At 41.0% G+C, this 13,478-nt stretch overlaps 1 protein-coding gene across 1 annotated transcript in view; it reads right to left on the reverse strand.

Annotated features, from left to right (window-relative positions):
• Positions 1–5,565, reverse strand: part of MAP2K6 (mitogen-activated protein kinase kinase 6) — a 62,431-nt gene extending 56,866 nt beyond the window's left edge. Inside the window, exon 1 of the mRNA XM_067547805.1 lies at positions 5,443–5,565. Coding sequence (XP_067403906.1) covers positions 5,443–5,458 — 16 coding nt within the window. The 5' untranslated portion in view covers positions 5,459–5,565. The remainder of the gene's footprint in view (positions 1–5,442) is intronic.
• Positions 5,566–13,478: the final 7,913 nt, after the last annotated feature.

Consider the following 13,478-nt stretch of genomic DNA (forward strand, 5'->3'; position numbering starts at 1 on the left):
GGTGACACACTTTAAAACATCCCTCCCCTATCTCACAGGGTTGCTGTGCGGTTTAAAGTCATTTGCGACCCAAGAAAAGCGGTCTATCCCTTTCCCTACTCTAACCCTTTTATTGCTCAAATTATTTTAACATTTCCATTTTCTCAAATACTCATAACCAGCAAGTAAGTGGTCTGTAAGGTGCCATGCAAAGCTGGTGTCCAGGAAAGCAAGTCATCTGTTCCACCCATGCTATTTTAGCATAGTGGGTGACAAGTGGCTCACAGCTCGAAGGATGGGATACCTTATACACTTCAGAATCCAAACTGATGTTTTGCAAACCCTGCTCGCTCTTGCATTCCTAAAACCAGAGCCAGCTGGCAGAACTTCCTATCAAAGATATAAGAAGTGCAATGGCACCCTCTGGAGCCTTTCCACCAGAGCCACTCCTTATCACTGGGACAGGGTGTGCTCACAGAACCCCTTTCAGATCCAAAATATGTGGGACAAACGCCCACAGCACATTTTCCAGTGGCAGATTGACCCAACATCTCTGGAACTATTGAAAGGGGGGTGTGTGTGTGGGTGTGTGTGTGTGTGTGTGTGTGTGTGTGTGTGTGTGTGTGTGTGTGTGTGTGTGTGTACATATATCTATATATAATTATTTTAAAGCATTTTTTCATCTATTTAAATGTTCAAGTTGCGGGTAAACTGCAGTGGAGGGCCACTGCAGACATTGAGATTCAAAAAGTTAACTTTGTAACTGTTAAAGCAGACGTTGTCAACATCATGTCACAATATACCAAGTAAATACCCTGAAATCAAACTCTAAAAAGTTCTCAAGCAGCTTTTTTTACTTTGCCTATGTGTAAATTTTGATTATCATCAATAGAAATATTTTTTCCATCGGCTTGTGTGTGCAGCGAAATCAGCTTTTACCGACACTTACCAATTAAAAATCGAATGCTACCAAAGCTACCAACAGGCAATACAGATAGTGAAGTTGGAAGCTGCTTCATGTAAAGCACAAGTATGGACCACAAATGGCATCTGCTTAAATTAGAAAAAGGGGAGGGGAAACCCTAAACTATAACCAATCCCACTTAATCAGCGGTTCAAAATACTGGTCAGTTCTGTGTCAATAAGTGATTAATAGCCTGGCAGCAATTTTCTACCCCTTAATCTTCGGTGTCACATTCTGTTTTCTCAACCCTGGGCAAATTCTGATAGTTGTGAGAAACCTGAAATCTCTTTCTTTGTCATGTAAGAGATTTTGCATTTAAAAAAGGGATGAATGTGTTCTCAATTCTTAATACAGCTCTGAGTTAGAGGGGCCAATCACATAATAAAAAATATACTATACTGTTCCAGACAATGCACAGAACAAAGGGGACTATCATTAACAACACACACTTTGAAACATGGAAAAAAGAAAAAACCCTACCAACTAAAAGGGCAGAATCCTTACAAATAACTTAATTTGCAGTATTTGCCCAACTAGACAAACTCGCTGGTCTCAACCTTACTGACCACAGCAAGTGTTACTTTACCCCGTCTTTGCAAATTCTCACCTAGCCAAGTGACTATGTAGGGTCAATATGTTAATAGCCAGAAGTTCTGAAATAGCACTGAATGGGAAAAGTGGATATTACATAACTAACCTGAATCTTTACAAGACTTAGAAGAGGTTAATATTATACCAGCAGAAACCCATAGGGGTGCTATACACAAAGATGATAAACATGAGTTACTATTTTTGTTTTAAATCTGTTTGGTCACTATTTAGAGCAGGAAAAACTTAAACTAACAATGGAATATAAATAAAATGCAACATATTCAATATGTGCACTTCCTTTGATCAAAGTCCATAAGTACATATGTCAGTGAGTCACACGTGACTAGCCTGGTAACATTATCACTATTACATTTTAACTTGATGATTAAAAAAAACCCCTAAACTTGAATCACTGAAATGCAAGAACTGGGATTTAAGTATATTAACTACTAAATGTTTATCACTCTCTGCTCTAAGAATAGTATTGTGATCAGAACTTCTCTAACATAATTTAAAAAAAAAAAACCCGTAAGTGTCTGCAAGGTTATTTTTTATATAGATTTAAAAAAAAAATGGTAACTAACAATCCATTACAATTAATATGGAAGCGTGCTAGACATATCTATGCTAAAACATATTAACTTAGACCTACAGCCTCTGACTTTCATGTGCGTAGCAAGGAATCTATGTAATAAGGGATTTCCTCACTTTCTTTTCCATAGTATCCTATTAGTTGTGACAGCCGTGTATTCCATATCTGGCACTGATTCTAATGCCTCTGTACTGTAATGTCCTCAGACATAGATAATCTTCTGTACTATTTTGCATACATCAAGGTGGAATTAATTTCAGGGATACAGAAATGATACTTGGATACACATTCGAGGCTTCCCGTTCAATTTGTTCACTCTTTTGCTGCATTTTCTTTATGGCTGGAAGTAAGTCTGTATGTGGGAACATAGTTTTAGTCTCTTGAATAACTAACAGAAATAAGAGAATCATGTTTTCCCAGTGATTGCTTAATGTTTGAGATGCTGGGATTCTGCACCTCCGAGTAAGCTGCTTTCTTAACTTTTATTTCACTTGCCACAAAGCTCTTGAATTCCAACGCTGGAATTCTGACCCTTAATGTGTTATAAGCATCCACTACTATTTTTAGTGCTATGAAAAGAAACATGCTTAAGATTGTTACTTCTCAACTAACAAAGCAACTTTATCTAGGATAGTCTGTACCCTCAAATATTTGTCGGCTACATGTTTTTGATGGAATAGGAGTATTTTTTATTTCCAATTACATACAAATAGGGGGTATTTAAATCCAGGATGAGATTTGCTCTTGTAAGTATTGATATCGACCTGGTGAACAATCCTCTGTCTCGGGTGTGAAGAAAGGCACAAAAACCAAATTAAATATAATCTTGGACAACTTTTCAGAACTAGCTGTTGGAAATGACTTAAGGGGGGATTCCAGAGTTGAATGACTGGAGCTTCATAACTATTTATTTTAGAAGCCTGGAAAGGTAACTTCATAGGCCATATTAAATGATCTCCTAACGCAGTGGTTCTCAACCTTTCCAAACTCCTATACCCCTTTCAGGAGTCTGATTTGTCTTGCGTACCTCCAGTTTCAGCTCACTTAAAAACTACTTGCTTATAAAATCCGACATTAAAAATACAAAAATGTCCCAGCACGCTATTACTGAGAAATGGCTGACTTTCTCATTTTTGCCAGATAATTATAAAATAAATGGACTGGAATATAAATATTTACTTGTGTTTCAGTGTGATATTTGAGCCTCTTCTTCACTTGTGAGCCTCATCTAAAGCCCAAGATCCAGGCCATGGGGCTGAAGCACGTAACTTGGCTTTGCAGGGCCCGTGGGGCAGTTGCCCTGCTTGTCACCTTCTAACACCGGCCCTGCACTGGCGACCCCCCCCCAACCTATCCCATGACCCCCTTGGGGGCCGCAACCCCCAGATTGGGAAACACTGACCTAGATGAGTTGAGTACCCCCTGGAAACACCTCTGCATTCCCCCAGAAGTATGCATACTCCCAGCTGAGAACCACGGTCCTAACATACGCTATGCCTTTATTTCATTCTGATGAATGTGACTATTTCAATACAGTTTCTCGAGGTAGGGGGAGGCTGTTGATGGTTCAATTCAAAAGTAATGTAAACTTAAGGACACACTTGTACGATGGAGCTGAGAGTGGGATGGATAGAAAAGGGATTCAGGAATGAGCCTATTCCCTGAAATAATGTTTTGCGGGTTGGCTACTTGTCCATTACCATTTTATTGGTACTGAAGGGAACTGACCGGGCCAGTGCGGGGAAACGCTAAAAGCTAGGTTCAAACCAGAAGTGGGCTTTTTTTCCTATTCTGGGCAAGCTCAGTCTTCCTGAGAAGTCTTTTTTTACTAAAAAACTGGGGGATCTCAAGAACAACGCAACCCATCCTCCTTCCATCCCTCTGTTCCCCATTGCACTGGAAGTGGAATTCCCCCATGAGCTACACATCAGTCTGCTGGAGTGTCATTAATGACACTTCCTGTGGGTATCCTCTTGTTCTATTTTATATTATCAAACTTCTTTGGCTCCTTCTGTTGGAAACCTTTACAGTTCTCCACTTGGCTGGAAAAGATGATTGCAGCAAATCCAGATTAAGAATGAATTCTACAACAACTCTAAACCTCTCTGTTACAAAAGAAAAATGGGAGTGGGGGAATAGGAGAGCAACCCTTTTATTTAAAGGATAAACTTACCCTCTCACCATGTCCTTGTCCCATTGCATGCAGTCAGGGTATTGATTAGGGCAGTTTGTCCTGCAACTTTAGTGTCAAAGTCCTAGGAACACCTCCCCAAGTGTCCAATGCTGGGCTATGTAATGTCTCTAATGCGCCACCCAGAATCTATCTGATGGCTACAAAATGCAAGAATAAGCAGCTTCTATATGAAATCCAAACCAGCCAGCTCAAAGAGCAGCATGTGTGTACCCAGGAACCTTGTCACCAACAAATATGTGCATCTACATGCACAGTGAAGGGCTAGATATCAACTCCTACTTATTCCATTCAAGATCAGTTTGAGATGTGTATTGCATTCCCCCAGCATTTTTGCAATTAAAAAAACGGGGGGCAATTTTTCCCCCCTTGGGATACAAAACAGAGGTTTAAAAAGAAAGAGTAGCACTCTCTCCAAGTCCCCAGTGTTTCTAAAAATCAGTGTTGCCCTTATCCCACACATGCACACACACACAGCAATCAAGTCTGTTTTAAAGGCTAAATAAAACAAAAGCCTTCCACTGCATATTCCAAGCTATCTGATATTATAAATCACACTCACTGCCTCTGACCAAGTTACCAAATATCAAATGGGGATGGGGAGTGTTGGTGGAAAATGATCTCAATACTGGCACCAGAACAATACGTTCTCGTGGAAACATAGGTATATATTTAATTCCTAGTGACTCCACTCAAGTTTCACCGTCCATCTCCTGCAGAGACTTTTTTAAAAGTTTGGTTTAATGCTGCACTTGAAATTATCTGCAGCTTGGATGCATCTTCCCTATTTTGCAAATATATACAGTTGTACATGCATATGCTCTTCAACACCCTTTATCTGTCCTGACTATGCAAAAGGCAAAAAGAGCCCGGTAATCCCAGCAGAAGAATGCAAATAACGTCAATGCACAGCTGAACTGCAAGCCCTGCCTGCCTTACAGGAACTGTGTGTGTGAGTGTGTGTGTGTCTGCAAAAAGGCACACACTAAACAGGAAATGCAACTGAAAGCTATTGAAAGCCTCAAACTTCAAAATGCAATTGCATCCCGAAAACTGCATTCATGCACTTGAAAATGCATGCACGACTTTTTGCATATTTGCAAGGAATAGAAGTAGGATCCTTACCTCTCGGCTGAGACATTTTCCCCTTTGCTTTGATGGGGGAGGGGAGCACAAAAGACTTTGCCTTGCCTCTCTTCTGTAGCTAGTTTTGCAACAAAGATGCAAACTGCAAGCGCTCAATCTTCATGCAACTGGAGTTTTTCTTAGTTGCTGCAGCAGATCTCTTTGCAGAGAGGGGAGGTGCAATTGCACCCCTTGCAAAACAGATTGCAAAGTGATTTTTTTCCCCAATTGCAATGGAAGGGAAGGCTCTGCTGCACCTACATGATGGGCCAGGGCTGGCAGCTAAAAGCTCCAAACTTGGATCTGAGTATCTTAGTGCGCAGACGTCCTTCCTACGAGCACCGCGGTGGTCCCTGGGTAATGTAGTTCCCCGTGGAACGCTTTCTTAAGGGGGAGACAGTCGCCGAGGTGCATTGCAAAAATTGCGCTGCACAGCACAAATCAGTCTTGATGCATTGCAAAAAAGGAATCGTTCTCGTTCACACTGCAGAATTCGGGTTTCCCAACAACCTAGGGTCTTGTGCTCAGTAAATCAACCGCTGCAGGGAATCAGGGCGACTGCAGGAATCAGTGTCGCTTTGATCAAGCTGGGGGAGAGGCACATTACCATCTCCCTAGTTACAATATTCCTTTGGCGATTGTGTGCATTTTTCTGTTTATGATAGTTAATAATAGTCCTTCCTTGCATGTTGGTACAAAATCCAGCAGCCTGTCTGCTTAGCAACACAGGTTGACTAGAACACATCTCACCAGTGCTAGTCTATGCACGGGCTGCATGGCTCCTAGGGGTGCAGAATCCAGTGCTATTAAGCCCTAATGGTCCTCACTCCCTGAGTGTGACAAACCATCTCTCACTCCTGCAGCTCCCTGACCCACTGCATCAATGAAACATTCAGTCAGTAGGGGGCAGTTTGCCAGTTCAAGAGCTGGAGCCAGATTATATGGAATTCACTCCCCGCAAGAATTAAAAATGTCCACGGGATTTACTGCTTTCAAAACTAAGTGCTAGACTCATTTCTTCGGTTTGGCCTTCCCCTCTGCTAGTTCTTGATGTGCGCACAGCGCATCGATTCATTCCCACCCTCAAAAATAAACACAGGAATTTATAATCTAGTCATGCTGTTTCTTCTGTGGATTGGAAAGCAAAAAAAAAAAAAAAAAAAAAAGAGATTACTCCCATTTTTAAATTATTTAAGAGGAAGTGAGATGCTGGTGCTTCTGAGAACAATAGAACCTCAGAGTTACAGACACCAGAGTTATGAATTGACCGGTCAACCGTACACCTCCTTTGGAACCAGAAGCACACAATCAGGCAGCCGCACAGAGAGAGATGCAAATATAGTACAGTGCTGTGTTAAACATACACTACTAAAAAAAAAAAAGGGGGGGGGCAGTATTTTACTTTTGCACGCTAGTGTTTCAAAGCTGTATTAAACTAATGTTCAGCTGCAAACTTTTGAAAGAACAGCCATAATGTTTTGTTCAGAGTTACGAACGTTTCAGAGTTATGAAGAACCTCCATTCCCCAGATGTTCGTAACTCTGAGGTTCTACTGTATGTAGATGATGTGCTGCGTGTTTTAAATGAAGTCATGAGAAGGCAGTTCAGGGAGCCCGTGCCATAGAAATACTTTATTTACAAAAAATAAACCACCTATTTAACTAGCAAATAGTTGGGAGAAATGCTTTCTTTGTTAAAGATTCAGCAGTCATTTCTCTTTCAGTCTGGTCTGTAAAATCTCCCACTCTAGCTTTCCAATAATTCCTCCAGCAAATACAGAGGAGATAAGACTTGACATTTACTGAAGTATCCAAGGCTTTAAAAAAATGGAGAAAAATAATTCTGAAAGAAGGAATGAAAAGGCTCCAGATCTTCCTTTTATGCATCAGTAAAGAAGCAAAAGGAAGGGTACAAGCACATTTTCCCTTTCTTCTTCAGGCCTGTATTCAGGAGTGCATGTAACTGTTGTTGCATTATTAATGTATAAAAACTAATCATGTGTGTTTCCTTTATTTCCCTATATTTCCTTGACCTCTCCTCATACAAAATGAGGTATCCAGGCTGTCAGATTTTACTGCGAAGTCCTCTTCGTATTATGGGACTGAGTGGTTCTATTTAAAGTTCTCTTCCATTCATTTTTCAGGTGGAGTGTCAAGGTCTTCCACAATTTCAATTATGAAGTTTTTATGGAGAGAGACTCAGACAGTCTTTAACTAACTGGTGCTCTTCTTAAGGCCTTCCTATGGCTCTGGAAAAAAACAAAACAGCAGCTAATGTTAGGATATTTTCTTGAAGAGCAGTAAGCCTGCTTTTCTGCTGCTATTTTATTGAGAGTGATTGTGTGTGGTTTAGTTTTGGGGTTTTTTTCCAAAAAAACCCAAAAGTTTTCCCAACAATGGATGTGCTGGGTTGTATGTTTTTCATGGAATAGTTTGTAATGAGACAATATCATTACCTACATTAGAATACTTTTTAAAACGATACCGCTATACAAGTTAGGGTTTGATACTAATGAAGGACCTACTGCATTCTAGTCTAAACTACTATTTAGAGGGCTATAAGTGAATATGAAAGTTTAACACTGTTCGAATGTGATCTTGCTTCCCCCAGGGCCCTGATTCTGCAAAGAGGTCGGTGGGACTGCTGATGTGCTTAAACTTAAGCACATAAGTGTGTGCCCAAGTCGGGAATAAAACCAATGAGATCAGCATCAAGGCCGAGGTCTCCACCAAGCAGTTTACAGCCCAAACAAGTTACAGTGAATTCGACAGCCGCTAGACAGCACTTCATTTTTTGTACTAAATATATGTAACAGGCTTGTCTTCACTGCAGTGTTAGCGCGAGCAAGAGCAGTCACACTGCAAAACACTGGAGCAGCACAGAACGATTGTCTGAGCAGCACAGAACCACTTAGCTTGAGTTTAAAACCAACTTAACTCAAGCTAGACTTCTGGGCATGGACAGGAGCTGGGTTAAGGGCAATGCTCCAGTTATACCTCCAATTAACACTGCACTGAGGAACAGAAGGCACAACATAACAAGGAAAGGAATATGTGTCAATTTTAGCATTTAATTTCTTGTCAGATTATTAATATTCACTTCGGTTTGTTTGGAAAACGTCGTTCCAGACTTCCAGATGAACATGTAGGGTTTTTTAAAAATCTCATGCTAAGTAAAGAGCTGACAAATCCAGACAGCTCCTATAGGTCTGTTTCACGCTATCAGGTAAGCCAGCTCACTACACATCAATGTAGCCCCATTGGCATTGAGCTAGCCACCAGAATATGTAGCCAGGAACCTGGGTGGGATTGTACTCAGCTACCTAGCCAGAGCTGCCGCCCAAGTTGCCACGGCTACATTGCTATTTTTAGCCAGCTAGCTCAGGTATGGCTACGCGTCCTGCAATCGCACCTGTCTTGAGCGCAGTGCAGACCTACCCTCGGTGTCTGAGCCCACTGCTAAAACACGTGTCCCCAAAAATAAATATTCTCAAGTGAGCCTTCTTCAGAAGATCTTGGAGCTCTTACTCTGGATGTAGGCATCCATTTTAGGGATGCATATTAATGAGAGATCCTTGTGGATGTAACTTTGATACATTCCGGTGTAAGGCTTGTCTTGTCTGTCCAACTGATCCACTGCAGAAATTATAAAGTGCCATGGATATGCATAGAACTTTACAGACCACATAGGAGCAAGCTCATCCCTAGTGTAATTTATTGGAATTACACTAGGGATGGATTTGACCCATAATACAGTTCCCTGTCGGGAGAGCTTATACACTAAATTCGGTCACAATACAATTAAAGTGTGAAGTACGCATGTGGGAACACACCGTGCAAGTAGATCAGAGATGGGCTGAGTTCTAAATTTCTCTCCCCTCCTTTTTTTCTTTCAGGTGGATTATATCAGTGGTTCTCAACCAGGGGTATGCGCACCCCTGAGGGTATGCAGAGGTCTACCGGTGGGACATCAACTCATCCAGATATTTGCCTAGCTTCACAACACACTACAGAAAAGCACAAGCAAAGTCAGTACGAACTAAAATTTCATACAGACAATGACTTGTTTATACTGCTCTATGTACTATACGCTGAAATGTAAGTACAATATTTATATTCCAGTTGATTTATTTTATAATATGGTAAAAATGAGAGAGCCATTTTTCAGTAATAGTGTGCTGAGACACTTTTGTATTTTAATGTCTGATTTTGTAAGCAAGTCTTTTAAGTGAGATGAAACTTGGGGGTATGCAAGACAAATCAGACTCCTGAAAGGGGTACAATAGTCTGCAACGGTTGAGAGCCGCTGAATTAGATGCTTAAGATTGATCCTGAGTTTGAAATGGAAGAGGCATCTCAAGGCAGTGTCTGCACCATGCTGAGGTGTAATGGGCAGCTCTGTCCCAGTGATCCCTTGGAGATTTCATACACGGGCCAATGAAGTGAGTAGCCAGAGGCCATTTCTTTTGTGCAGTACAGCAAAGATTAGCAGGAGAGAACAGTTTGCATCACCATACTGGAAGATAGGGATGTGGTCAGCAGATGGGCTCTTCCTAACTGAAAGTTGGGAACCATTTAAAAAAAAAAAAAGTATTTAAAAAAAAAAAATAGGTTACTTTTTTTAACCCACCTTTTTTTTAAAGCAGACTTTTTTTTTTCAAGTGGTTCCCACCTTCCAAATCTATTACCTGCAAAATTTCCTTTTAAAGAATGAACCTGCCTTTCATCATAGGAGTGTACAAAGGGACTTCAACAATCTAAAGTTTGTTTTGGAGGCTCTAATAGATGTATGCTCTTAAAAGATTTACAGCAAAATTTGTGCTGCAAATTTTATATGCAAAATAGTGATACCAGAGGTAGAAAATCCTGCACAAAGGGTTCAGAAGGAACATATCCATAATTATAAGCAGTGCTCCTAGTCATTACTGTAATATGCTTTTTCCATACATTGGAAAATGTGTATTATAGCAGATTTCTGTACCACAACTTCAGCTGTCTCTTTTTTTTCCTTCCAACATGCCTCTAGTGACTTAAACCATATGATACAGTGGTCAGTTGGCAAATGGCATTTTTGCCATTTTTAGTTGAGGGCAAAAATAAAAAGGATATGGCAATGTTCAATTAGCTGTACACTCATCTAACTTTCTAATGCCCAGAGTGAGTGAGTGGGGGACAGAGGGGAATGGCTTAAAATATGCACATTTGTCTCTAGTATGAAACTCAGCATGTAAGATTGCAATCTTTACAACCACATAATAAATCCCTGAAATTAGGGGTTTATTATGGAAATGCTGACAGATCTTTAACTAACACATCATGAATGTCAGTGTTACAATACAGTAGCCATAAGCTAAATGAACAGTGGCAAGTGTAGCCTTCAAGCATCGCTGTAGCAATTTGGCAGCGTTCTACAGACCTAGCCAGTTTGAAGATCTCTGTTGAGTTTGTATTTTTCTTCCTGTCTTCTAGTTTGCTTCAAGTCCTTGTCTTAAAACTAGGTGTCAAATTTGGATTTGGAGAAGTACTAAAGGATATTCCTTTTGATTGTTCACTCTTTAGCTTTTGGACTGCCATTCAAAGAACATCCGTCAGAAGACCAGGGGAGACTATCCGTTGTCATGCATTTTCCCTATAGAACAGGGAGTGGGGGGCAAACATACTGACCCCACCGAGATCCCCTCCCCCCTACCCCTCACCCCCACTGGCTGAATCCTCTAGCCCCACCACCCTGCCACAGGGCAGAAGATCCAAGTTCCCCACCCCAGTCTGGTAAGCGGAAAATGGGGGGAATAGGGGGTTCCGCAAGCCACACTTGAACTGTAAAAGAGCCGCATGCAGCTCACAAGCAATGGTTTGGCCACCCCTGCTATAGAAGGTGGAGTTATCTTTCATTGTAATGTTAGCAACACTTGGCCCCTCATCTCTGGTTGGCACACAAAAGTTGATACATCCCAACAGCATTCTGTTCTATACAATGGATGGGAAGGCACAAACAGATTATAGGAGCAAAACTTATACTGCTGGAACACAGTGAATAATGAAATGTAGGTTTCTTTGCTGGTTAATGTCTCTATTTTATTCCCCCGGAATATGTTACTTTTGAGTGGTATTGACGACTGTACCAATTGTATTGAAGTGATGCCCACAGGCCCCAGTCAGGATCAGGGCACCATCATACTAATCATTCTACAAACTCAGAGTCAGAGTTGCTCCTTGCCCTGATGAGTTTGCCGTCTAAGACTCCAGTCCTGGGAAGAGCTTAATTTTAAGCACGGTGAAACAATTCATAGTGCATAAAGTTTACTCACTTGAGTACTTGTAGTGCACAAACTTAAGCACAAGTACAAGTCTTTGCAGGACCAGTGCCTTAGGGTAGGTCCGCACTATAGCGTCACAGCTACGGCATACAGCTGTAGTGTAGACACTTCCTGTGTTTACGAAAGGAGTTTTTCCATCTACGTAGTTAATCCACCACCCCAAAAGGTGGCAGCTAAGTCAATGGAAGAATTCCTCCATCAATCTAGCTGCATCTACACATGGGGTTGAGCTGACCTACCTGTCGCATACAGCCCAACGTTTTTCACAGCCCTGAGTGACATAGTTATGTCGAGCTGATTTTTAAGAGTAGGCCCGGCCTGAGAATGTAAGCAAGGACTGTCTCTTACTATTGTGGAGTAGTAGGTCTTTGCAGGAGCTAATTGTTGTGCACATAGGGCCTGATGCACTGACAGTTAATGTCAATAGACTCTCCTTCACTTTAACAGGAGTTGGCTGAAGCCCAAGCTAACGTAATGAGTTTAATATACCAACTTTCCAGCTAAATGGTACTGCAGTGTAGATATTACTGGGCACGCCAACAAACAGACAACCTTGCAGTCTTTTTACATTTTAAAATAAAGCGACGCCAGCCACAAGATTGCTCTAGCAAAAATATTGTTCAGCCTTTGTGCCGGCTGTGTCTGAAAATCCTGGCATTCAATTTCCCAAGGACAAAGCGGCAGAAGACCCTTTGAAAATCCTTTCATCTTTAAGTTCCATTCCATTTAAATTCTATACAGGCATTGGTCCAGATTTATAATGTTGTTGTATCATTGTTATTTTTCAGGATTCGGTCCTGCTCCCAGTAAAGTCAAGATCTAAATTCCCTTTGCAAAAGTTCCCATCTCTTTTTTGTCAATATTTGTTTCCTCCCACTGCCACTACCACACCATCATGAACCTTTTTCAGGTGGCTGTCTAACGCCAGGTCTACATTCAAAAGAATCCCTCTGGTCACTGGAGTGAGTGTTTACACTGGAGCACTACAACAGTATAGCCCTCTGAGCCCCAGCTCAATTGAATTCTATGCTTAGATCAGTCATCCCTCAGGGTGCTTGGGTAACTTTTAAACACAGTTGAAGAGCGGTTATATTTGTTCTTTTTAGGATTGTGCTATGATTTTCAGGTTGCTTTTCTTTACAACAGAGTACCTTGACAATGTGATTAGTTCTGTATAAATAAGTAAGTCGTAAATGTGGATACAAGGCAGAAAAGTCTTATTCGTAAGGCCCCACTTAATTCACAATATTGCAGAAACCGCAGATCCCGCGATATTAGGCTTCCGCTGCAATTTTGACAGGAGCAGCCTCCCACGCTCAGCCTCGGGCGGCTAACAGAGGAAAATCACAGAAAAGTAATAATGGACCTTATTATTGCAGATGATAGTGTCCATCATTACTTTTCTGTGATTTTTTCCATGGTTTATCTGCAACTCAATCAATTTTTACCATGATTCAAGTAGGGCCTTACTTATTGGAGTAGTTAAGTATCTGAAATTTAGAAAAGGATGGATGAAATTATTGGAGAAGTTAATTGCTTTATTATAAAAGGGTAGAATTTTTATAAACCAATCATATTTCATATAATTAAGCCCTTGGGAACATTACTTGCTGCATCTATCTCCTGAGGGTATTAAGTATTGTCCTGCTATCCATATAAGGAAACTGTGGCATGGAAAATTTAAGTAATTCCCCGAAGTCTTAAAGGGGAGTCAAAGTTC

The sequence above is a fragment of the Emydura macquarii genome, unplaced genomic scaffold, assembly GCF_026122565.2.
Source record: "Emydura macquarii macquarii isolate MOO-44397 ecotype Brisbane River unplaced genomic scaffold, CSIRO-AGI_Emac_v2 contig_1230, whole genome shotgun sequence".
In the NCBI taxonomy this organism is placed as follows: Eukaryota; Metazoa; Chordata; order Testudines; family Chelidae; genus Emydura; species Emydura macquarii.